Source organism: Bufo bufo, chromosome 1 (genome assembly GCF_905171765.1).
Source record: "Bufo bufo chromosome 1, aBufBuf1.1, whole genome shotgun sequence".
Classification (NCBI taxonomy): Eukaryota; Metazoa; Chordata; class Amphibia; order Anura; family Bufonidae; genus Bufo; species Bufo bufo.
In genome coordinates, this window is record NC_053389.1 from 498,912,689 (window position 1) to 498,940,246 (window position 27,558).

The following is a 27,558-nucleotide window of genomic DNA, read 5'->3' on the forward strand; positions in this document are numbered from 1 at the left end:
AAAAAAAAAAAAAAAAAAAAAAAAAAAAATGATGATGATCTGGGAGAGCAAGGGGGAAAAATTGGAAATGTAAAAAACGGAAAATTCAGCATATTTAGACATAGCATAATATAGTACCAATATATAAAATATTTGATATTAAATATTTATACTATATTTCCATCTGTGTCCTGGCTTCCGTTTACAATTGAAACCATGGCGCTCAGCTAAATCTGTCATAAAGATACCAATGGCAAATGATGGATTTAAAATGGGGTCTATCAGAATTTCATTATGGCGTTATTTTGAGGGCATGAACAGCAACAGCACTACATGCTAAACTATTCTTGCCTTGTGAAGAAACGGAGGCTCCAAACCGAGCCTCTAATGGCTGTTTTAATTAACACTGGATATATAAAGAATCTTAGTTATATTATAGACTAGACTAGGAATTCTGACTCACAAACAGAACTGGCTGTAACATAAATAACGCTTAGTGAGATTGTGAATGTGCCACATGAAATGTAATGCCATTATGGATTATACTCTAGTCAGATTGGATAACATTTGCAGAAGCATGTGGTAAGGGTAATTAGATCAGACTTGACACCAAATAAGTGACTGTTTAAACGTGTTCAGCCATGCCAAATGTTGAATAATTCTACTAAATGCTGTTTAATAGCATTTTCAGTTGGGTTTAGTGTGAAATAGAAAATACTCTGATTACACAGTCTATATGCTAACACAATATTGATTAAAAAAATGTAATGACCTTTACATATTTATGCTGTAATATAAATGCAGATTTGTAAGCAGTACTCCTTGAGCATTATGCCTAAAACTCAAACACTGATTTGTGTAGCTACATTATAATGGAATAAATGAAAATTTTAAAATAACAAAATGAAAAAAATAAAAAAAATAATACACTGACATTTAGATTAGCGATTTTTGCGATGCTCCTTTAAGGCAGAATTCACACGTGCAGTTATGATGCACTTTAGGAGCCAAAGCCAGGAATAGATCTAAAGGAAAGGAAAATTATAAAAGGAAAAACTTCTCTTTTCTATATCCAAGCCTGCGTTTAGCTTAAAAAATACATTAAAACTTCATGTGCGAACCTTCCAGCTTAAAGGATAACTGTCACACTTAGACCCCAATTTCAATTTTCATATATGTAGTTACTAATAACATGATATTCCAGAATCAGTTACTATTAGACTGACTTACCCCATATTTAATAAGATTCAGCCCTTAGCAACCAGTCTGCATAAAACTGCAATTTTACTATTCAGTTAATATGGCCGCCACTGCCCTCACCCTGAGGCGAATCCCGCCTGCCCTCACTAGCCAGTAACAATAGCCCCCAAAAGTGTCAGTAACCAGAGCCCTCCCCCTAAAGGGTTAATCTCCTGCAGCACAAAGGGATCCTCTTACCACATGTTGCTTTCATTTATACACTGAGCAGACGGCAGATCTCCCTTCCCTGGTCTGCGCTGGTTCAACTCTGCATTCTCCAGCTCTGCTGAGTGAGGGAGCGTCTGCCAAGTGCAGGGACAGGGAGAAGTGCACACAGCCCAGGCACTGTTATCAGCTGCTGGTGAGGACCTGGCTTTAATCATTTACTTACAGTCCCTGGCAGTCAGTAATCTGACCTTGCACGCAGCCTGCTTCTGCGTCCTCAGTCCTTCAACAGATAGATGGACCATGCCTAGCAACCCTATTTTAAGCACAGGTAAAAGGAGGCAGTACAGGGGACAAAAATGTGGAATTAAGGGGTTATTGAATACACAGTGAAAAGTTGAAATAGGGCCACCAAGGAGATATTAATCACCACAATCCAATACTAAAAAAAATATATATATGACAGTTATACTTTAAGGGTACGCCCACATGGGGCAGATTTTCCACAGCAGTATCTTCTGACGCTAATCTGCAGCAAATCCATGACAGGTCCACAAAGTCTGCATGTGTTAGGCCTAGTTCACACTAAAGTGATTTGGTCATTGATTTTTTATCAGTGATTGTGAGCCAAAACCTGGAGTTGAGGCTACACAGAGATAGGCCAGACACACACCAGAAAGGTAAGTGTGGCAGTGAGAGTACCCATTCTGCTGACTTCAGTGTAATTCAATAAATTTCAGGTCTCTTAGTGTTACACAGCATTATAAATTAGTATAACGCTTTGCTATCCTGCTTTTGACCTGCACGTGGTTTTGGCTCACAATCACTGACCAAGTTGCTGAAATGTGAACTAGGCCTTACATGTGGGTCTATAGAATTCAACCTATGCAAAGGATAAATTGACATGCTGTAGATTTAAAAGCCGCTATGTGGGTCAATTTACAATGCAGATATTTTCCCCATAGCATGCGGATTATACTTGCTAACATTTCATCCACTTGTTGGTACTGTAATATGCAGCTGATTTTTTTGCACCCAATTCATTTGCCAGAAATGTCTAGACAGTCCGTTAAAAATGATAATTACTTACCGGTAATTGGATTTTCCTTTAGCCTCCACAACGGCACCACCCAGAGGGTACCCCGCCTCCCCAGGGACAGGAAACAACTAGAAGACCAGCGCTTAAAAGCCTCCTCCCTCTTACCTTCTCCAGTTAATAACCTAGGACACAAATATAGATGCCAGAACAAAGTTTATTGAACTGTTAATAAAGACTTCGGTCCTATATAATTGAACAACAGACTACGCTCAATTATTATGTTGATAACACTATGTTCAACCATTTAGGTTATACAATGTACTGAACTTGAATTGTGATACTTAGCATGAAAATTAATGCTCTGTATACTATCCTTACTCTTGTTTTATTGTTATGACATTTTGCATTGAAATAAGTATTCATACTTTTCTGAATTTAAGAAATGTACCTTGCAAAAACCTTTAATAAACAAATAATTTACTCAGAACAAAGTTTATTATAAGATATTTGCTATATCAATATAAGCAATTATTGACCAAATCAAAAACAATTGGACATATATAGTCAAAACATAATTCTCAAAAGAAATTAAAGGGTGGGGGGAAAAAAAAACGTGCTGTTGAGGAGGCTAAAGGAAAATCCAATTACCAGTAAGTAATTCTCATATTTTCCCCACACATCCACAACGGCACCACCCGGAGGATTAACAGAGAACCCAATTATGGGGTGATAGCAGATAACACCTTTCTGCCAAAGGTCAGATCTCTGTTCGAAAATACATCAAGTCTGTAGTGTCTGAAAAAGGTCGAGGGACTCGACCAGGTAGCTGCATGACAAATCTCCTCTAGTGAAGCCGAAGCCCCCTCCGCCCAGGAGGTGGCCACCGCCCAAATGGAATGAGCCGTCAACCCCACCGGAGGAGAGATATCCTTTATTATATAGCACATGACAATGCAAGATTTGATCCAGATCCCCACTTCACAAAGATGGTGTTGAAGACTGACTGATTAAGGCTTCACTCCTTTTTTTTAATCTCTCTGCTCAGAAAATCTGCCAGTAGATTCTCTTTTCCCTTTACACAAATTGCAGTCAGACATTCCAGGTTCTGTTCGGCCCACAAGAATATTTTTTGCGACATTGTCGCCAGAAAACTACTTTTTGTCTCCCCCCCCCCCCCCCATTTGTTGATATATGAGACCGTCGTGGTGTTGTCTGACAAGATTTTTACATGTCTTGTTAGAATTTTCTGGGAAAATTCCTTGGGCTGCCGAATCTTCTAGATGAGCTCCCCATCCCTGTCTGCTTCCGTCCGTCGTAATTATTATCTGCTGCGTCTGACGCCATTCCACACCTCGTGAAAGATTCTTGTGATTGCACCACCACTTCAGTGATTGTTTTACTGCAGATGGGACTCTCACCTTTTTGTTTAAGGATATTTGTCTTCTGTCCCATGTTGTCAATAGGAACGGTTGTAGAGTTCTGGTATGAGCCTGGGCCCACTTGGCTGCTGGAATCGAGGCGGTCATAAGGCCCAGGATGGTCATGATGTGTCTGAAAGATAGCCTTTCTGTCCACAAAATTCCTTTACACTCTGCTTCAGGGAGACTTGCTTCTCCATTGGAAGTAAGGACGACATGAGGCGGGAGTTTAGAACTCCCAAAAACAAACACTCTTTCCTGGGCAGGAATGAAGTTTGATTTTTGAATATTGGGTATCCAACCAAGCTTTGATAAAGAGTCTAGTACAACCTGCAGTTACACATATAGAGCTTCTTTTATTGGGGCTGCTATCAGGAGGTTGAACTCTTGGAGCTGAACTCAGGCCAAGGGGTAGAACCTGGAATTGAAAGTGCTGAAGGGAATCTTGAAACCATACTGCTATTATTAAATATTTCTGGTATTTCTTGTGGATTGGGATATGATAGTATGCGTTGGTTAAATCTATTGTCGCCATAAAACAATTCCTTGTTAAGGATAGTGGACCTCACTGTTTCCATCTTGAACCTTTTGTATACTATGTACTCGTTGAGGGTCTTTAGATTGATAGTTGCCCTGAAGGTTCTATTCGGTTTTTTCCACCAGAAATATCGGAGAATAGAATCCCCTTTCCTGAATCGGGACTTTCTGAATAAGTAGAGCGATCTGGAGATCCATTACTTTCTGGTCTTTTAGTTTTATGTTTACCCAATATCTGCTGGGAAGAATTTTTACGAATTCTAGTTGGAGACCTGATTCTATCACCAATAATACCCAAGGAGATGCATGAATGTTTTCCCAGGTTTCGACAACGTTTTTTTAGTCTTTCTCCCCCACCGGAATCTGGCGTCATTGGGAGGAAGGACGAGAAGATTTCTCTTGGTTAAAAAGGAAACTTCCACCTCTCTCTTTAGTGGGCTGCCAGGCGCCTGAATCTTTTTCTTTTGGTCAAATCTAGGACGTCTCTGGGCCCGAAATGACAGTTTTTGGTGGAAAAACTTGGATTCTGTGGAAAACCCTTTTTTCTATCAGCGGCCTTTTCCAACATATCATCTAATGCTGTTCTAAATAGCCTATCACCTTCAAACGGAATAGAACAGAGCCTGTACTTAGAAACAGAATCACCCGACCACATTCTAAGTCAGACGGCCTTTCTGGAGGCGTTAGAAAGTTCTGCTGATCTGGATGCTAGTTTCACCACATCCGCAGAAGCGTCCGCTAGAAAATTGGATGCCCGTTTGAGAATCAGGATAGAGGCTAAAATATCTTCCCTGGGAGTGCCTGATTGAATGTGTTCCTCTAATTGGGAAAGCAATAGAGGCAGGGTACGAACCATGCATGTAGCTGCAATACCCAGGCGTAGAACAGCAGTAGAGAACTCCAATTTTTTTTTTTTAAGCAGAGACTCACATTTTTTTGTCCATTGGATCTTTCAGAAGACTTAAGTCTTTAAATGGTAATGCAGATTTTTTAGAAATTTTCACCACTGGGGCATCTATCCTAGGTATTTTATTCCAGGAAGAGGAATCTGTAAACAGGTACTTTCTTTTAAATACTTGGGATGTAGCTTGTCTTTTCTCTGGGTCTTTCCATTCATAAAGGATACGTTTTTTAATATATTGTGAACAGGGAAGACTATTTCTTCTGTCCGCCAACCCCATAAACATTTGGTCTTGCACCAACAAAGGTTCTTTTGATTCTTCAAGAAGTATAGTGGCCCTAATATTTTTCTGAAGAGATTCTGTCTCTTCAATAGAGCATAACAAGCAAACCTGACGTATCCTTTGAGATACTGGAGCCAGAATCTGAGGATAGTTCACCCCCTGCCAGATCTGAATCCTTTTCTTCAGGTGGAAAAGACTAGGCTTTGGATGTGGTTGGCCTAGGAGGCCTAGTTTTTCTTCAATAGCAGCTCCAACTTCCTCTTTTATTAATGATCTATCAGTGAGGAAGATTCATCAGACACAATCTTATCAGTACATTTTGCACATAACACTTTACATGAGGCAGAAAGAGCTCTTTTGCATAAGGGGCAATAAATTTTGTGACGGCTCTCCACACACTTTTAAGCTCCCTTGCCCTTGAACAGAGTAAACGAGCCAATTTTAATTCAAGAAAAAAACCCACACATAGAGGGCTGTCACCAAGAGAAAGAGACCCCCACCTGAACACCCTGTGTCAGAAAGCCAAAAACAAAGAAGGCTTGAGAGAGAAGAGGCTTACCGGGCTGGAAGACCGACAGGGGTCAGTAGATTTGCGGGAATCACTCTCCAGCTGCAGGGACAAGATGTCAGTCGGCAGAGCATGTTCCTGAGAACGCCGACGTCCCTCTTTAAATTGTATTGCCTCCTCTGAGGCCGCCGTCAGACGCACGCCTCACACGCAGTGTCTGACGTCATCATTGCCGGTCTGCCCCTCCGAGACCGAACGGAGTGTTCCCCGGCCTTGGAAACGCCCCCAATTCACTGCAGGGTGAACAAAACCAAAGGCTTCTGGGATTTCCCTGCGCGGATCCACACCTGCCTTCCAAGGTACAGGAAACAACTGGAGAAGGTAAGAGGGAGGAGGCTTTTAAGCACTGGTCTCCTAGTTGTTTCCTGTCCCTGGGGAGGCGGGGTACCCTCCAGGTGGTGACGTTGTGGAGGCATGGGGAAAAAAAAATAGGCAACTTTTTCCTGTGTCTGTGAAAAAAAAATACGTCTAATTTTGTTTTGTTTTTTTGAGTCTGGTGGTACTTGACTAGATTACTTTGTAATTATCATTTTACAGCTCACTGTAAATGCTGGTAATAAGTTCTTAACAGTATGTTGAGCTATAGGCATGTATTACTCATAATCCATATTATTCATTATGGTTTTCCAATTTGTCCATAAAAAATGTTGTATGTCCATGATTTTTGGGATAAATTGTCCAAAAAAAAAAAAGAATTGCAACCCTCTCTGACACATGTGAACATACCCTACAGTTGGTGTCAGATATTTAAATAAAAGGTCTGTTTTTCTTGGAACACAGTCATTGTTGTCCATGGGCTGTCTGACATTGCAGCTTGGCCCCCTTTCACATGCAGAAAACTCTTTCTAATCTCCGATGTCTTAAAAAGAATGACATTAAATATTCACTTTCTTTTTTTATATTCCAGATTTTAATCTGCCCAGTAAAGTAAACAGACTAAGATGACAATTTCTATTTTCTGGAGCCACCTATCTGTGTTGTATAGACTGGGAGAGAACGAGTAGAGTTATCTACATTAATAGAAGGTGGATGTGTTAACAATAGCTCTACTGTACCACTGGAGGCCTAGAAAAGGCATATAAAAATAAGACTGTATGCTGCTCCCACGTCAGTTCTTGGTCTTGGGAGAGGGGCTGTATACCATCACTTCCTGGAGAACCAAAATGTCTGACATTTTTCTGTCAATAACCACCCATTCCTCTGCCACAAACAATACAAGAAAGTGTGTGCTTCCAATATGGCCTCCCCCATGTGTATTGTTTTAACAAAAACTAAGCTACATTTTAAAAAAGACCAAACACATTACTTTTGTAGTACATACTTATATCCAATGATGGCAAAATTACATGAACCATTCCCTTATAAAGATTTATGTTTTGCTATCACTGCAGCTGGCAGTTCCTCTCGCTTGTTGTACCATTTTCCACCAATGCTGATGGGTATCCCTATCATTTCAAAGAGGTTGTCCTAGATAAATAAAAAATCTTGGACAAGCCACTCAATGGTCTAAAATGACTAAAATGGGGATCTGAAAGTATTTGGCACATTACCGCTGAAGTAATCACTGTCCTCAGTGGTCTACTACAGAGGACACTGATTGGCTGCAGCAGTGCTGTACATCTGTAAGTCAAAACGGCAGTGCACCTTCAATGTAGCAGTGATGTTGAGTTTAATTACTGTAGTTTAATCTAGTAATGCAATGTTTCGGCTACAATTAGCCTTTCTCAAGCATTTTCCTTTGGATTAAATTACACATCACACTGCATGTGCTGGATCAGACACACCCCAAGGCATGCACTGGCTGAACTTCAGTCAGATATCTGAGGGTGCCGAGCTGCTTTAATTTTTTTCTATGTTGGCAACACTTCTGCCAGCATTGACTTTGGTATCTATGGGGGTTACCGTAAATGGCAGGAATCGGAGTCACCATTTGAGTGAGGTAACAGAATGCACCTGCCACTGATAGTACTCAGTCCACAAGGTCTGGACACACTTTAAACTGATCATTTTTGGTAATATTTATATGTAATAAAACATTTAAGACTATGGTAGTGCCACACAATAGTCCATTTATACTATCCGGTATAATGATATCACGTGCAATGAAATATTATACTGTACACAATACAATATAATGAAAACACAAGGTACACAACACAAGGTACAATATAAATGACATATAAATAAATAAATAAATAAATAAATGGACAAGGTCTTGGATTAGGAAAGTTATTTTAATTTAAGCAGGTTACATAAATGTAAACTGTTTAACTATACATATTACAATACAACATTTAAATGAAAAACAAAACAAAAAACTAAGATGGTGTAAAAAAGTGAATATAAGTGTGATGGAAGGCTATTTTCATATATGCGTTAAAGCTATCCGACAGGCTGTTCTAGCAAAGGAACAGCCTGCCTGAGTTCACTGTATCGACGTAGCCGAATACTGCTGTTCGTCACCGGAGCTCAATGACTATAATGGAAGTGAGCGGGGATCCAGACGGCTTCCGGCATGAGTGCAAGGATTGGGCCTACAAAAACCAGTACAAGCACAATTTTTTGTCTGGACAAGTTAAACAGGCTGGATCCCCGCTGAATCTCTTTATAGTCAAAAGGGGTCTGGCAGTCCTCCAGCCCTATCCTGCTAGGCCAGAAACGATGAACCTTGCAGACTGTTCCACTGCCAGAACAGCCTGCCAGATAGTTTTAATGCATATTTGAAAGTAGCCTAAAACTCTTCATCAGGGCCCTAATGTAATAAACAGAAACAAAGTGTATTTTTCTTTATAGTCACAACCAGACTTTAAACGAATATTACGTATTGGTTTGCCTCATCCATAAAGGGTAGGCACTTAAATCTAGTTTTCAAAATTACAGAATATACCATGTAAATATATACATGAGGAGCTGAAACTAGACTACATGGCTGACTTTGCTGTCTGTAAATGGAGTGGTAGTATTGTTACGGCAATAACAGCAGCTTTTGTTGTCACTGTATAGCGCCAATATGATCTGGTCTGTCAAACAATAGTGCCGTTTTGACACAGTTTGAATAGTGAACATGTAACCTCATCCAAAATGTTTAAAGAGTCACTGTACTTTCACACAATTTAACGGAGAAAGGCATAATTAGCTCATTTCTAAATCACTTAATAAAAATAAATCTGTGGTTACTTCCACCTTGCCTGCATCCACCTGAAAAAAGCTGTAATATCATGGCCACTAGGAGTTTCATTATCATCCAATTTGCAGTCCACTGCCTATTGTTAGGCTGGATCCATCTTTTTGTTAAATTTTGAGCATATACAGTTAGGCCCATATATATTTGGTCACTGACAATATATATATTTTTTTTACCTGTTTACTAAAACATATTCAAGTTAGTTATATAATGGACATAAATCCAGACGTTTAGCTTTCATTTGAAGGTATCCACATTAAAATTGGATGAAGGGTTTAGGAGTTTCAGCTCCTTTACACGTGGCACCCTGTTTTTAAAGGGACCAAAAGTAATTGGCCAATTGACTCAAAGACTGTTTCATGGGCTGGTGTGGGCAATTCCTTCATAATTTCATTCTCAATTAAGCACATAAAAGGCCTGGAGTTGATTTGAGGTGTGCTGCTTGCATTTTGAAGATTTTGCTGAGAAGTAAACATGCGTTCAAAGGAGCTCTCCATGCAGGTGAAACAAGCCATCCATCATCTGCGAAAACAGAAAGAACCCATCCGAGAAATTGCTACACTATTAGGAGTGGAAAAATCTACAGTTTAGTACATCCTGAAAGAAAGAAAGCACTGGTGACCTCAACAATGCAAAAAGAACTGGACGCCTATTGCGATTAGTGGATCCGGTCCTATCTATACACAGAGGTGACATCAGGTAACTGCAGTAAAGTGATCTGTACAGATCAAGAAGTGGCCCTATTATTGGGCTTAGTGGCCAGTGAGAAAACTTCTGAATTTTATGGTCGTTTAAATATAATGACATGGAAAATAAAAAATATGTTAAATATAAAAACGTGATTTAAACAATAGGTCAATTTCTGATGAGATATTCCCTTTAAAGAAGCTTTTTAAAGGAACCAGTTAGTGACTTCAGATCAGCGGTTCTTAGAATATGACATAGAAAAAATAATAATAATACAAATTACAATACATACAGGATGAATGAAATCAGGCACTTTTTAAATCACCACAATGTGCACTTACTAGAGATAAGCGAATTTCATATTTTGATGGCAAAAGGTGAATTGCGTTATGGATTCCGTTACCACGGACCATAACGCAATTCTATAACGGAATGCACAACGGAATGCCTTTAGTGGCATTCCGTTATTCATTCCGTCATAATAGAAGTTTATGGCCTGCATAACGGATCCGTCCCGTTTCCGTTATGCAGGGGAGTGAACGAATTTCATAACCTGAAATTCGCTCATCTCTAGCGCTTACATAAGAGACACACCAATTCCTTTACAAGCATGATGTGTCAATGGGCTGTGAAATATTCGAGAAAATGCAGTGATTATTGACATTACATTCTTGAAACTGGATTTAACGCAAATGTTTTATAAACCTTGAGTAAATCACTGCTGTGTACAACTTCTTAGATTATGTGCAGTAATATGCTAGATAACATTCTGCACATGTAACATCTACAGTCTTTTTATGTAGATAACCTAGTTAAATAATCCACTTGAAATGATAAGTTTAATAACAGGGGTACCACAGTGTTTATGATGGCGATTTCACACATTCTAGTCAAATATGGCACTGGTTATAGAATTATATAGTAGTCAAACACCTATTCAGTTACTCCATAGATCCAGCTGTGGCACTGAATGGAATATAGTGGCACACAAAAAGTAACACAGGTATTTTGTCACCATGCTGCTTGGTATAATAGTGGCTTTGTCCCTTTTGATGCATGTGTGACTAGTTGAACTGTCCTTCATGTCACATGTGATTTCCCAAGCAATACTCAAAACAGCAGGATGACACGGGTGAATATATACTGTACGTCACCAAAGTATGTGGACTACCTTTGAAATTAATTGCTAACAAGTAAATAAGAATTAAGTGCAAGGCCATGCAACTGCAACTAGTATACATCAGCCTCAGCTTTGGTTATACTGACGAGCTCATTTGACTCATAACAAGGTATAATCATAAGAAGACACCACATTTTTGCCCCATTAGTGCTTTTCTGATTAACTGTAAGTGGTGCTCTTGTCTAGAAGCAGTGCCAGCTGATCTGTTGGAGCCACACCAGGAGCTCTGAGTGCTCAAGTGAGTAGTGTGAAAAATATCTCCAGGAGCTTCCTGGATTGGTGTTCCATGGCTGATAAAACACAACCATCTTAAAAAGTAAAAAAGAACTTCTGAGTGATGAATCATGCTCTATTGTCTAATAATCAGCTGGATGGCTATGTAGAAGAAACTGGTTTGAGGTTCTTTGAAGGAAAAACTTACGGTAATTCTTCAGCTTAAAATAACATTCTAGTAAACTGTATCCTTCCAACTGGAAAGCACTTTGAGAATATAATGAATACAAATATAAAATATATGTAAAACTTCATATAAAATGTGTACATATGAAAACCACCATTTTCAAATGAAATGCAGTTGTTTTGATTAAAACTGGACATTGATTATTGGTAAAGTTGTATAATCTATATGTAATATAATGCATAGACATGTTATTTCTCATTCCTGGTTATTCTCCGTAAACTTTCTTGACACACTTCTAAGGCTTGATGTGAAGTGATGAGCAACTACAATGTCCTGTCCTCAGTAACCGTCACCAACAAATCATAGAGGTCTAATCTAACTTGTCCATAGTCCGGTTGTCTACACCTTTTAGAATTTTATCAGCCAAATTTCCCATCTGTTTTTTCACCAACTTTAGATGTCTCTCATGTAAAAGCTTCTGTATGAGGTACTTTTCTCTCTTGATTTTCTCTTTGGTTTCATTAGGGACGTCAGGGATAACGTATGATATAATAAACTTCACAAAGTAGACAATATGCTGTGGAAAAGAGAAGAGAGTGTTAGAAAATAAAATGCAAAATATACAATTCACATTAATCTGATATTTCACTAAAGGCAATGCATATTGTAATTAAATCACCAGATGCACAAATCTTGTCTGCACCTTGACCAACTCCCTGCCCCAGGGGTTGTCCACAATTCTGCAAAGATCTCTCACAAATCAAATGATTCTTTAAATTTTTAGCATTTTTATTTAGGATTACACGAATATAAAAAAAGAAAATAATTGGATAGTTTGAAATACTGTTGCTATTATTTGAGACACTTGTTAGTATTCTTTTTTTTACATTGGATAAATTGAGCCTAAAGTGGTGCGTTTACAGTGGGAACCAAAAAACAGTGGAAAGTTAAAAGATTTGTAAAAGGCTTTGGTGGTTTGAGGCCCCATTCACACATTCGTGGGGCCATCATGCTCGCTCTGTGGACTGCAAACCATAGGTCCGCAAAACACTGGCACCGGGAGCATGCACTATGCATCACATGACTTTAATGGGTCAGCAATCCGCACAATGGCATGAAAGATTGGACACATCCTAGCTTTTGCGATGCAGGGGCACGGACCCAGAAGCACACAAAAGCATACAGTAGGCTGTCGGTGAGCTTCCAGGTCTGTGCCTCTGCTCTACAAAAGATAGAACATGTCCTCTCCTTTGCCACATCTTGCAGATCACAGACTTATTGAATTTAATGGGCCAACATCACGATGCAGAGAGCACACACCCGAGCCTGTGTTCTGCGGACCGGTAGCTTACAATCTGCAACACGGGCACAGCGGCTCCACGGTCGTGTGAATTGGGCCTAAAACAGCATATTTCCAACAGACAAACAGAAACTTGAGTCGCTTACCTCCATTACAATGAGAAAAGATAGCTTGGCAGCAATCACATGCCAGTAAAAAATGCTATGTTCATACTGGTGTCCATGGCCAGGTGGATATCGGAAATCACGATACCTGAGCAGTGTTAAAAATATTTAGTCACATGTAATACCAAGCAGTAACCACAAGATGGAAAAAATCTATGCCTGCCTTATGTATAATTAGCATTTACTGCCTACAAGAACTTTCATACTGATACTTGACATAAATGCCATGTGAAGATACAAATAGAATTTGGCATTCTTTAGTTTCTACCTCCTTCTACAATATCCAATTTGTAAAAATGTCCCAGTAACAGTGGAAAACGCCAAAATAAAAAATAATTAAAAAAACTGAATGTCTCCCAGAGGTCTTTTTTTTTATCTCATTGGGGGCATATGTAAAAGAATATATACAAAACTAAATAAAATAAATAAAAGGGAAAAAAAAAAAAAACAGCAACGCCAAAGCAAACGGTCACCCCAGCTGCCATGTAATTTGAGACTAAGCTTATTATATATCAGAACAACTGAAATAAAATAGGAAACGTAATCTAACACTTTTAGTCTAAATCTAAAACAATAACCACCAATTAAAAAAAACTTTTACACATTAAAACTAAAAAGATTATAAAACAGCCCTATGTGTCATAAAAAAAATACTAAAATTATTTGTTGGCCTAAGAATAAAAACGATAGGGGTGCAAAATCACCAAGATTAGCAAAATTAGCGTAAAAAGGTCTGGTCATTTAAGACCAAGACATACTGGTCATTAAGGGGTTAAAACATGCTACAAAAGATGCTGAAAGATAGGACTGTAATGTTTACTAAGGGAAATTCGGTCAGTACTTGCCTGCATGTCGTTTCTGTGCCAAACCAAGGCGGTGGAACCGGTCTGCTCTCAGTTTTGAAATCTGATATACTGAAGACTGAAAGTGTATTGTTTATGTACCCTTGCATAGTGTTGGAAGAATGGGTGCCATAGGGTGGAATAGAGAAAGACCAGTAATAAACCAAGCGAGGTATCATATCAGACGTAAAGGCAATGATCATAGCCTGCAGCATGAGAAACAAAAAGGAAACTTTTTTTTAGGAGCAGTCTGAGGTGTATCAGCAAACATGTACAGTATATGAGACACATTGTGTCCAAAAGTCTATACATTCACAGATCCTATGTGGCAGATGGAGAGGGGGTGCTAAACTCAGGTGGGCCATCCCCTCCATCCCAAGAATGCTGTGAACCAGTCCCCAGATAACTGATATGCTGTTTGTCCTATTATTCTTGGGTATAATGACAGAAGTGTTTTTTGTGTACACACTCGATTATGTGTGACACAAACATGATTTCAGTACAGGAGCATGCTAAAGTATAACCATATGTCATAAGATTTCCTCCAATTACCATCTTATATGAAAAAGAAGAACCGCAGACTCCAGGATTTTCAACATGTTAGTCCACATTTTTGCTCGAGTAAAACCTGCTACATACAATTCCTTACCTCATGCTGCATCGAGAATAGGAATGGGCCAACCTCTGCACACTAGCCACTAGCAAAGGGCCTGCAGGGGATACGGGGCCCCTGTTCTCATGGTTGGTGGGGATCCCAGCAGTAGTACCCCCACCGATCTCAGTTATCCCCTATCCTGTAACTCGTACCAACCAGAATACTCTTTATTATGCAACAAAATAAAGCTAAAGAATCTGCTTTCTATCATCTGGAACTTCATGAACTCAGATGCAATGGCCACAATGAAAGCACATCTCATTACAAATAAAGTGACAGCAGTTCTCAATCACACTTACTAAAGAAAACATTTTAAGTGGTTCAACTATGTAAAATCCAAACAATTTAACTATATTTAACGTTTAAGGCTACTTTCACACTGGCGTTTTGGCTTTCAGTTTGCGATATCCGTTCAGGGATCTCACAAGCGGTCCACAACGGATTAGTTTTGCCCTTAATGCATTCTGAATGGAAAAGGATCAGCTCAGAATGCATCAGTTTGCCTCCGATCAGTCTCCATTCCGCTTCGGAGGCAGACACCAAAACACAGCTTTTTGGTGACCGTCTGACGAAACTGAGCCAGACGGATCTGTTCTGACACACAATGTAAGTCAACGGGGACGGATCCGTTTTCTATGACACAATCTGGCACAATAGAAAACGGATCCGTCCACCATAGCCGTCTTGGCTATGTTAAAGATAATACAAAAGGATCCGTTCTGAACGGATGGAGACGGTTGTATTATCTGAATGGATCAGTCTGTGCAGATCTATTATGGATCCGCACCAAACGAGAGTGTGAAAGTAGCCTAAATTGAGGACCGTTTTAGTATATCTTGTTAAAAATGTAACTTCTTTAACTTTACCCTGAGGGTACGACCACACAGCACGCTTGGGATCCTATTAAACGAATGAAGACCGCATTGTTTAGTGCGTCTGTATTGTTAATGGCCGTGCTCTATTGCAGGGGCTGTGTGGCCATTAACAATGCAGACAAGCTGAACAGCGTGGTCTCATTGATCACAGCATGGCCTGGCCGTGTGGACGGTCATACAGTGAGTTATTACTCCAATCATTTTACAGCAATACCATTGATTTCCATTCTAAACAGACAAACACTCTCTCTCTCTACCCTTTTGTCCAGAACATCTCTGAGCCCTCGACAACATTCAACTTGTGGGGAAATCATATGCAAAATGTAAGGCTGCATATTTGCAGCAGAGATTTTTTTTTATATTGCGACTGATGAGGAAATAGCACACTTACATTTGTTACCACAGCAAGTATTGCCACTCCTTGCATGATTGGCTGCCAGGCTCCAATGTCCTGTGCCTTCTCAGGGACCATACGCCTGAACTGAGTGGTGAGCTTCCAGGCATCCACCCGGATCTCCAGTAAGTTATTCACAAGGGCCAGAAGGGGAGCAAGAGGAAATGACGCCACAAACAACGTAACAAATCCAAACTGGATCACTGTCAGAAGGGAGAGAGACAGGTAAATGGGTTGGTCCTGCATTGTGTGCTATCCTAATATATGGTACCAATGAAAAAAATGCAGATAAAAATATGATACACTTAGATTGTAATAAATTAAAGGGGTTGGCCACCATACGCATAAAAAAAAAAAAAAATGTCCCCAGATAATAACTAAAGCCACGAGGTATTTGCATCATGAGAGATACACTGTGTACATGTAATTTTTCTAATATGTTCAGCATAGCATGCTCCCATTGATGAGAGGCTGTGTGGGCGGAACATCTTCAAAGTGAAAGTAAAAATCCCAGCATGCATCACAGCAAGCATCTTCAGAGGAGTGATCACATGACATCCATGGCCAAACAAAACAAATCTTGTTTTTTCTGGAAACTATACTTTTTTTTTCTGCCATTCATCTTGTGCATGGGGTGATTTTTTGGCGGCAAGAGTTGATGTTTTTATTAGTACCATTTTTTTTTCTGCCATTCATCTTGTGCATGGGGTGATTTTTTGGCGGGAAGAGTTTATGTTTTTATTAGTACCATTTTTGGGTACATATGATTTTTTGATTGCTTTATATTACGCTTTTTGTTAGGTAAGGTAACCAGAAATGGCTGTTCTGGCACAGCTTTTATTTTTTTACAGTGTTCATCTGACAGGGTAGATCATGTGCTATTTTTATATAGCAGGTTGTTACGGACACTATGAAATCAAATTTGTCTACTTTCTTTGTTTGTTTCAGTTTTACATAATAAAGCTCTTTTGAAAAAAAAAAATTATGTTTTTGTGTCTCCATTTTCTGAAAGACATTTTTTCTATTTTTCTGCCAATCGTATTGTGCAGGGGCTCATTTTTTGCGGAAAGAGTTGACATTTTTATTGGTCCCAATTTTGGGTACATAATATTTTATTTTTTGATCATTCAATATTACACGTGTATGATATGAAAAGAGTGTATGATATTTTTAAAGAGCAAGTTGTTACGGACGCAGCGATACCTAATTTGTCTATTTTTTAAAATTTATTTTGGCTTTACACAAAAGCATTTAAAAATAAAAATAAAAACATGTTTTTGTGTCTTCATTTTCTGAAGGCCATATTTTTTTCATTTTTTGGGCAATTGTCTCACGTAGGGGCTCATTTTTTAGGGATGAGGTGACGGTTTGATTGGTACTATTTTGGGGTACATTTTTAGAAGCCTGATTAGCTAGACCAAGGCAAGTCAGATGCCTGTGAAGGCGTCCGGTTGCCATGGTAACCATCGGGATGCTGCCACAGCAGCGTAGCGCCCGATGGAGGAGGGAGCTCCCTCCCTCTGTTAGCCCATCAAGCATCGGGCGGCTGCCACAGCACAGCAGCAGCCCGATGGGAGAGGGAGGGAGCTCCCTCCATCTCTCAACCCCTTCCATACAGCGGTCCCTATGGACCGCAGCATAGAAGGGGTTAAACGGCCTGTGGCTGAGGGGCTAAATGTGTGTGATCAACGTGATAGATCGCATACATTAGTCCCGGGTGTCTGCTGTTTATAACAGAAGGCACCTGGCAGCTTTGGCGCCGGCTGCGTTAGCGAGCAGGCGCCATCTTTAAAGACCTCCACAACGTCGTACATGTATGGCGCTTGGCGGGAAAGGGTTAAGCTGGGTTCATAGGGACAAAGTCCACATGACAGAACCAGATCCGTAGGATGATCTGTCTCTGTGAACACCGCTTTTTTGGTGGTGAAAATGCCACAAAAAAAATCCACACTAGCTATTTTAGCCCTTCTCCATTGTCTTCTACGGGAAACACAGCAAAAATCTGCTTGAAAGAATTAGCATGCCACTTCTCAAGTGGATTTGAAATCTGCGGTGAAAAAAGTCAATGGCAAGCAGTCAATGGTGTTTTCATAGCAGATTACACAGCAGAAAAAGAATCATGTGAACATAACCTTACAATGGAAAGCCGTTTTGGAACATGTCAGCTTATCTTGGCTTTACTCAAGAGAGCAGAAGACAGCCAACAGACTTGCATCAACTGTCTTAACCCTTTTACTACTGGAGGTTTTTTAGTTTTCATTTTTCTTCCCTATATTCCTTGAGCCATAACTTTATATTTCCGGTCACATAGCTGTATGAGGGCTTATTTTTTTAGGGGACAAGTTGTACTTTCAAATGCCACCATTAATTATGGCATATAATGTAGTGGGAAGCGGTAAAAAAATTCCAAATGGGGTGGAATTGGAAAAAAAGATGCAATTCCTCCACTGTTTTACGGGTTTTGTTCCCATGGCGTTTCGTTTGCGGCAAAACTAACCCATGCCCTTCATTCTCTGCATCAGTATGATTACACCGAAACCCCATATGTATAGGTTTTTTTATGTCTAAATAGTGTAAAAATAAATTTAAACCTTGAAAAATTTGAATTTTTTACATCACCATATTCTGATCCCCATAACTTTTTTTTTACAGTTATGTCTACTGAGCTGTGTAGGGGCTAATTTTTTGCGGGACAATCTGTGCTTTTTTGAGTCTTTGTGACTTTTTGATCACACTTTATTACATTTTTTGGGTAAAAGAAGCCATGAAAAAATACACCATTCATCGTATTGGAAAAATATTTTTATATTTGAATAGTACGGGAGTTTTTGGTCGCGGTGTTACCCATGATGTTTATATTTTTTTGTTATTTAGGTATTTATTTTTTTATTATATACGGAAAGGGGGTGATTTAAAACGTATACATTTTTTATATATTTTTAACTTAAAAAAAAATATTTGTAATGATTTTGAAGCTCATATGAGCCTATAAAATAATTTTTTTTTTTTAATTAGGTTATTACTGTCAATTACTCATTTCTTATGTTGGCCTGCCATCTGGTGGCCAATATAAGAATTGCAGCATGAATACTGTGGGTCTCCTCAGCGAGACGCACAGCATTCGAAGCAGCTACCGACATCCCCATTGGCCGCAGGGGATGTCGGTAGGAAGCTTGGAAGCGCGAGCTTCCGGGTTTTGGTAGCAAACGGGTTAATCTCTAGGTAAACTCAAGAGCTTTAGCAGCTTCATTCTAGAGATTTGGAACTCCACCAATCAAAACTTAAAGGGGTTTTCCAAGCTCCTGACACTGATTACCTATCCTCAGGATTTACCATCAATATCAGATTGGTGAGGGTCTAACCCCCGGCACTCTCACCGATTTCCTGCAACTTCCGAAGCCAGAATTAGCAATTTGACAGGAGCAGGAAGCACAGCTTCATTCAAAATATAGTGGCTGTGCCAGTTTACTGGCCCTCAGCTCCCATTGAAGTGAATGGGAGATGAGCTGCAGTTACCTGACATGGAAACTACACTTTGAATAGGGCTGTGCTTCCTGCGCCATTGAAAGTGCTAGGTCCAGCTCAGGAGACTGCAGGGAACAAATGATTGGTGGGAGTGGCAGGTGTCAGATCCCCACCCGTCGGATATTGGCGACCAATCCTGAGTATAGATCATCAGTGTCAGGAGCCTGGAAAACCCCTTTAATGTGTAAATTACATATCGAAAGTTTTCTGAAACTGTAGGTAAGCTACAAACAGATGGCTAAAAAAACTGTATAAACAACCTACCCATTTCAAGATACTCATAAAACAAGCCTAATTTTCCTACAGGTTGCAGATGGTAATCCTGTTCCCACCGAGGCTTTACTGTTTCTATACCTGAAGAACGACATCTTGCAATAAGATTTTTGATCCAGCTGCAATGTGAAAAAATGTCTGTATTAGCATTAGCTGTTGCTAAATACTTGATATATTCTACACTTTGTTGCCTACTTCACATTATGATGTACAACGCAGTATAGAGAAAATAGAACAACTGAAGACTCATCTAAAGAATAGAAAAATAAGTGCAAATCTTTAAAGGGCTGGATATGGATATTTTCAACTTTTCTAGGTCGCCACCATCATATTTCGTAGTAGGGTCTACAGGAGTATAATACTCCATCTAACTCTGCCAGTTTCAAAGAAAACAATGAATTGTTTAATACTATTACTTCTATTGAAGTGAATGGGAATTAACCAGTTCTGTCCAATACACACAATGGATGAAGCTGTGTAGGTCTGGTGAAAGAGGTACTTGGGATCAGATATTGATGGCTACGAGGGTAGGCCACTTGATTTATAAATGCTGGCAGTCCACCAAAACCAGGAGCTATATGCGACTGCTAGATTTAGCTGGTAGAGAGGGGAACCAAGTAAGAGATCACTTACTGTATCCTAAAAGAGGTTGTTTCGTGCAGTCCTGTCGTCATGCAAAAATAACAATAGCAAAAACACTTACGGCAGAAGAATTTCCTGGATATTGTTCCAGATCGCTTTGCCTCCCATTATAATGGTAAGCTGTGTTGTCAGTTCAAGAAGGCAGCCACCAGGATCACACTGGAAAAATTATGAAAAAAAAATATAAAACTGAATAAAGCTTGTTTTACACTGTGGCTACTGTAAAAATAGTGAGGTTTATTTGTCCATTTGCAGTATGCTCTGCGAAAGATGTGCATATATGTCAAAAGTATCCATAGTCCCTCATTTACCCAAGAAGGCCAAACAGATGAGGATGCGCTTTTCCATACACAAGACATCCTACACAAAAATGTATACTGCGTTTTATACAGTTTTCCAACATGGGGGCCTTTTGGCGATGTATGCAACTGTGGCATACATCAAATGCGTCCATCAGACGTATGCATCAGGAAATCCCAACAAATAGCTAACATATGCTGCCCCCCAAGTCAGCTGGATTTGTAAGGATCCATTTAAAAAAGGTTCCATAAAAGCTGCCATGGCTCCATTAAGAAAAGCAAACAAACACTACATGTAGGAGTAATGCAATTCAGAATAATCGCCTATTTGCGTATATCTTTGTGCATGTAGCACAGTGCAGCTACACGCAGTGTTGGTTTTCTTTTACATGTCAGCCACGGTTCCACTTGTACATTTATTAATTTTTTTGGGAGGTGCTCGTCTTTGTTTTTTGCATTACACATTAGCGTGCTGTTGAACAAACCCATCTGTTTTTGACAATCTTATGTGTACAGGGGCCTTCCTCCCAACTGTACCCCATCAGATGATGTTAGGGAAAGAAGGGGCAAGTCAAATTTTAACAGCCATTTTTTGTTGTGCTGACAAGACATGAACTGCAACGTTTTGCAGGAATTTTCTCCTCTTTTGCCAAGAGCGGTTGTCCAACAGCTGCTGAAGGTGTATGGGCACCTTTACTGGTGATAGTTACGTAATCTGATATTTGAGGATGCCCACTCAGAAAACATAACCATCTGGTTTCTACATTAGATAAACCTCCAACAGCTACTTCCTTCCTACTTCATCAGAAAACCTTACAAACCTAGTTACGATGCTACACATTTTATGCTGCTCATACAGTTTTTGTTTTATGACAGTAGTGCTACCACCCCATTTGTTTTATGTGCTACCACCCCATTTCATCCACAGGTTCACACTGATTAATCAGATTCAGTTTTATTTTACTGAAAAAAGTGATGCAAACTAATGTAAATCTGTCAATTTCAAAATGATTTTTTATTTATTTTTGAGAAAACATACAAACAAAACATATGGGTCGTCTAGCCTATTCCAGTACACTAGAGATTTCAAAACAACTTACTTCTTCATTGCGATATCTTCCAAACCAATAGACTGGATCTCCCGGGTACCCCACAAACTTCCCTTTGAAAAAGGCAATGTAGAAGCAAGACGAGTAATAATTGACAAATTGGAACAAAAACATTTTTGTGGTGAGACTGTTTTCATATTCAGTCTTTGTTCGAGGAAGCTCTGCAAAAAATAAAAATAAATAAAGTTACCGGTTGTTAAAACAATGTTATGGCCGTTAACAGTACAGGATGATACACATAAAAGGCCACCAATTCTATGCTTTCGTAAAAAGCCAATGTCTGAATGATAAATTTACGTCCGCACATCTACAGAGAGCTGTAGATTAGGCACATTTTCTGGTCATTGCCTTATTTGCATTGCTTATTGTTTTTTTTATCCAAAGACAATAATTGTGGATTGCCTGTTTTGCATGTAAAATCTGTGAAAAACACACACCAACATATCTGTACCATCCAAAGAACACACACCAAAATAACTGTACCATCAAAATTGTCTCTCTGTAAATAGGTGGTTGGTGTAATATACTGTATAAAGTGAATTTAAAAATGAAATCTTAGAGGAAATATCTTATGCACTGAATTTTAGTGCCGCTAAATACATTTAGGTCTGTAAAAGAATCTGTTAAGATTTTAGCATACTTTAGGTTAGATTAACATTCAGAAGATCAAAAGAGCTGCTAGCAATCCAACTGTCAGACAGCCAAAATGACAGATTTCACAGTCAATGGGATTCTGCAGCCTGCTATTTATTAGAATACATGCAGGCTGCAGAACGAAAATGACACATAATAAAAAATAAAAAATTAAGTGTCCATGATGTTTAGAGGGGTTCTCATATCAAGGACTCCTGTATGGACTTTAGAAAGGGCATTGCCCTGCCTGGGACCTCCCCTCTTTGAGCCAGACCAGCCATGTAAGTTTGGCTCTCACTCTGGTGGACTCAACCCATCCATACTTTGCACAGTTGGCCATTCAAATAAACGGCTGGGATGTAATGCTTTGAAGCAGGGGAAATCTATAGCCAGACACTGGTCCCTCTGATCACAAGGGGATCAGAGACACCAAACTTGTGTTATTCAGGAAAGACAAATCCTTAGGTCACTTTGGATGATCAATGTTTATTTTACATAAAGAAACCATTGAAGAGACAAAGTTGTTATTCTTACCAAAGTCTGTAATCATTATTGCCACCTTTTCATACACCATGTTCAGGAGCATAATAATTATGAAGCTGATGATGGATGCTGTGACTGTGGTGGCGGTCTGGGGAGTTAAGTACTTCTGAATTGCTTCTGTTCCATTAATGTGCCTTGGCAGGGTTGCAGAGAACACCAAGAAGACAGAAAGTCGATACACAATAATCCCAACTACTGATGCAACTATCAGCAGAATCTGTGAAAATAAAGAACAAAATACGATACAAATTGTAGAGGAGAAAATCTAATACTAGAGATGCTGAGAGGGCACTGACCTTGTATAGGAACAGGGTATGTGATCGGAGAGGAACAAAAGCATTTCACTATTTGTTTTTAAGTATTTATTAGGGCTTGTTCACATCAGTGTTGGGTTTTCCATATTGCCGTTCCATCAGGGGAGTAGAAAAACTGAAACAAATGCCTTGTTTGAATATGTTATTTTGGGCATCATTTGTTCTCAGTTTTGTGTTCATTTTATCAGATTTGTTATTTTTAACGGGAGAAAAAGTGCTGTCTGCAGGGTTTTTCCCCCCGCAAAAACTAATAGAAACACGACGGAAAGAAACATTCAATTTTTTTTTTAAACAGTGAAGTCAATGACGTATAGAAACCGAAAGTTTTCTGTTTGTTTCCATCATTAAATCCGATTAACATATCCATTCTTTTCTGTTTTCTCATTTATCTGATGGAACAGAAATACAAAAAAACGCAATGCTGATGTGAACAGCCCCCTACTCTGCTGCTATAACAGACATGGTGCATTTCTGTTCAATATCTAGGGATAAGCAAATTTGAATATATTACACATTTACTTCCCTGAGGTCTTGAAGGTCCATTACATTTAAAAATCTATTTTTTGTCCATTTGCTATGTAGAAGAATGCATTGTATATTTTTTTTCTACAAACAGTCATTTCAGAATAGAAGGCATCTGATTGTACTTCAAGTGAATTACTAACAGAAAAGCTCATAACTCGGAACACATTTACATGCAAATGTATGAACAATATTAAACAGGACTACCGCCCCTTTATGGGGGTTATGCGGGAATCACTATTGATGACCTATCCTCTGGATAGGTCATCAATATCAGATCGGAGGAGAACCGGACCCCCGCCAATCAGCTGTTAGAAGAGGCCAAGCGCTTTGTGAGCACCGTGGCCACTTCCTAGGCCATGTGATGTCACTTTGTGTTGATCACATGGCCTAGTTGCAGCTCAGCCTCATTCAAGTGAACGGGGCTAAAAGCTGCAATGCCAAGCACAGCCGCTATAAGATGTATGGCGCTGTGCTTGGAAAGCTTTAGGGAGCCTGCAGCACTCGCTAGAGCTCCAGTGAGCACAGCAGCAAATTGAAACAGCTGCGGGACTCAACCATTCTGATAACTGAGGATAGGTCATCATTATCTTTACCCAGACAACTTCTTTAGAGTCACACCAATAACAGTAATAACTGAAAACTTGGCTTTTGTGTGGAGTGGATACACTCATGCCACGCTCGAAGTCTCGTCTATCTGTTCCCCATTAATCAGGAGAAGAAAAGGTGCCTTTCAGGATACTTCCAAGTTCAGGATGCCTGAGACTTTGTATATGTAACAACATGTGTATGTGCATAGTTCTTATTGTCATAGGGACTGCATGGATAAGAGTATGGGGCAGGGTTGCCAACCGTTCAGAAACTTCTGGACAAGCCGTAAAAATAGGTGACTTTTTTCCCTGCATTTGTGAAAAAATAGATGCATCTGTGATTTATATTTTATAAGCTGGTGGTACTTGAATAGATTATTTTGGTGGTAATTATCATTTTACAGATCACAGTAAATGCTGGTAATGAGTTATCAGTATATTGAGACATGTATTACTTATAATCTTTATCATTCATTATAGTTTCCCAATTTGTCTGTAAAAAAAACGTTGGCTATCCGTGAATTTTGGATAAGTTAGAAAAATTCTGGTTGGCATCCTCGGTATTGGGGTGGGAGTTGTGGATTGTCACGTTAGATCAGTGAATAACCATTCATACTGTACAAGTCAGAAATTCGTAGATGAGCAACATTACCCAGAAAAACACTGCACTTGTACAGAAAGCCATCCTCAAGCACTTTCCGAATGTTGTGTAAGGAACATGTTCTTCTTGCTGCAAACAGAGGAATGAAAATGACAGGGCTTAATAATAGCAAGTCTACTGACAGTGCAGCTCTCTAGCATTAAAGGGTTTTTTCAGGATTAGCATAATGACAGCCTATTGAGAGAATAGGTTGCGGTGATTGTGTGAGCACTGCACCCTTTTTAAATGTTTACCTCAGACGGTCTACCTGCACCCCATACACATAGCAGGTGTGCAGACAGACTGAAAATAGTCCAGCAAAATATACTGATCCCGGAAAACCATTTAAAGTAACGTACAATTTACCTGGGTGATGGGATTCACAACGACATGGGTACATTTTGCTTCATACTCTGGCAGGGGCTGTTCTTCTTGCTCTAAAAACTCAACCGTGTCCCACTCATATTCTAGCTCGGCTTGTCGACGCTTCCAAAATTCGAGGAACAAAGTAACTGTTAAATATCAAAAGGACAGTGTTACACATAATGCACTGCTTACAATGCATCTTAATATACAGACAAAATTCTTTGCACAGCACTACAATATCATCCATGAAAATATGCATCTTAAATGCTCCACTTTTGCTGACAAAAGCAGTCTTTTTATTTCCCAACCACATATTTCTCTTTCAACTCTGATGATGGTCATCAAATATTTCAGTTATAGCAACTATTAAGATCAATGATTAAGAAGATCAACAAACTTTTCATAAGTCAATACAAGCAACTTTGTAAAAGATCTTATCAGTGAAAAAATGCCTCTTTTTCCACTTAACAGGCTCTTCACTCTATATTCTCTGCTAAAATTGTCTTGAGACCAAGAAGCACTGCCAGCTCACTGAAGGATCATATTACAGCTGGCTACAGAAGAATATGGAAACAGGTGGAACAGGAGGAGTGAATGGATAAGGGAAAATGGCATTTTTCTGTAATAACATAGTGCAACATTTTTTATACTTCACTATACAATTTAATTCTGTACAATTCAAGTTTCTTGAAAGGCTAGTGACCATTTACATTACACCCTCCTGTTCAAACTTTTCATGCTTTGCTGATGGTCTCGGTCTCAGCATTATGAGCAGCCTCAATGTACACTGAATTATATATGGTTGGTAGCTTCAATCTAAGTAGGGATGGATTATCCAAATGGAACAATCATTTTAAGGTGAGATCAGTATTTTCAGTCATTGCATAGACAGAATTACAACTACTAAAAAACACAAATTAGTACAATATCATAACTGGAGAGCCCTTACCCCATATTCCCATAAACACTGCAAACACAAGGGTTCCAAAACTGTCAAATATGCAAAGTTTCTGCAACAGAAAATAAATATTCAGTATAGCAAGAGGACATTATGTTTCATTATTGGCCCGATTGGGCTAAATGTTGTATTATGTACAAATAATATAGCTTTACATAGGATCTGCAAAATTAGCACTAGTGCTTTACTTTTAACATAACTCATAATTCTAACGTTGCAGGAAGTACAATAATTGAGATATACAGAGCCTTGGGTAAAAGATAAAAATAGGATATTATGCAATATAGCAATGCAAATAAAAAATTATACTATAAAGAACAGATTTTCATTTCATACACTACTGTAACATTCCTTTAAAATTACTTTAATCTAGCACTTGGGCTCGGGCTAAACGGCAACATTTGTTGCACAACTTCTTGTCATAGAAACGTTGCACAATGTTTTTCATAATAATAGTCAATGGTGTGTGTTGCACCCTCACATGCAACAATGCTGCGACATAAGTTGGATTTTCGTGCGAAAGTGACATCGCAGTGGCAGTGCAACACCATTAATTACCATTACAAAAAATGTTTCACGACATTGCCATGGAGCCCTAGCATTGTGGAAACAGAAAGATTCAAAATTAAGGAATATTGATTATTGGTTGGTCACAGGAAATATGTAATGTACTAGTAAAGGTGAGACAACCTCAAATAAGAAAAGTTTGTGCTCTCTGAATGCCTGCAAAACAAATACTTTACAATGGACAAACCATAACACATGATTCAAGAGAGGTACTATTACCTTCGATGATTCACAGGTGATATTAAGGTACCAGTATGTACACTCTTTGTCACACTGTGGACACATAATAATGTTTCCTCCGATGTTAGGGTCACAGACTTCTTTGCTGAAATAAAGAAATATCTTTTCATGGGACAACACTAAAGATATGAAACTTTAATACAATGTAGTCGGTGTACAGCTTGTACAACAGTGTAAATTTGGTGTGCCCTCAAAATAACTCAACACACAGCCATTAATGTCTAAACCGCTGGCAACAAAAGTGAGTACAACATGGCACCTCATGGCAAAGAACTCTGAGGATCTGAAAAAAAAGAATTCTTGCTCTACATAAAGATGGCCTAGGCTATAAGAAGATTGCCAACACCCTGAAACTGAGCTGCAGCACAGTGGCCAAGACCATACAGCGGTTTACCAAGACAGGTTTCACTAAGAACAAGCCTCGCCATGGCAGACCAAAGGCATTGAGTCCACGTGCTCAGCGTCATATCCAGAGGTTGTCTTTTAAAAATCGACGTATGAGTGCTGCCATAATTTCTGCAGAGGTT

The 27,558-nt window shown here is 39.2% G+C and overlaps 1 protein-coding gene across 2 annotated transcripts in view; it reads right to left on the reverse strand.

The window, feature by feature from the left end:
* Nucleotides 1–10,469: 10,469 nt before the first annotated feature.
* The window catches only part of ANO6 (anoctamin 6), a 120,171-nt gene continuing 103,082 nt past the window's right edge, over nucleotides 10,470–27,558 (reverse strand). For both annotated transcript variants that reach the window (XM_040410643.1, XM_040410651.1), the window contains exons 9-20: nucleotides 27,011–27,116; nucleotides 26,216–26,276; nucleotides 25,267–25,412; nucleotides 24,913–24,990; nucleotides 22,826–23,051; nucleotides 21,650–21,819; nucleotides 20,312–20,409; nucleotides 19,600–19,727; nucleotides 15,808–16,013; nucleotides 13,890–14,092; nucleotides 13,027–13,132; nucleotides 10,470–12,157 (exon numbers count right to left, since the gene is read on the reverse strand). In XM_040410643.1, coding sequence (XP_040266577.1) covers nucleotides 11,951–12,157; nucleotides 13,027–13,132; nucleotides 13,890–14,092; nucleotides 15,808–16,013; nucleotides 19,600–19,727; nucleotides 20,312–20,409; nucleotides 21,650–21,819; nucleotides 22,826–23,051; nucleotides 24,913–24,990; nucleotides 25,267–25,412; nucleotides 26,216–26,276; nucleotides 27,011–27,116 — 1,735 coding nt within the window. In that variant the 3' untranslated portion in view covers nucleotides 10,470–11,950. The remainder of the gene's footprint in view (nucleotides 12,158–13,026; nucleotides 13,133–13,889; nucleotides 14,093–15,807; nucleotides 16,014–19,599; nucleotides 19,728–20,311; nucleotides 20,410–21,649; nucleotides 21,820–22,825; nucleotides 23,052–24,912; nucleotides 24,991–25,266; nucleotides 25,413–26,215; nucleotides 26,277–27,010; nucleotides 27,117–27,558) is intronic.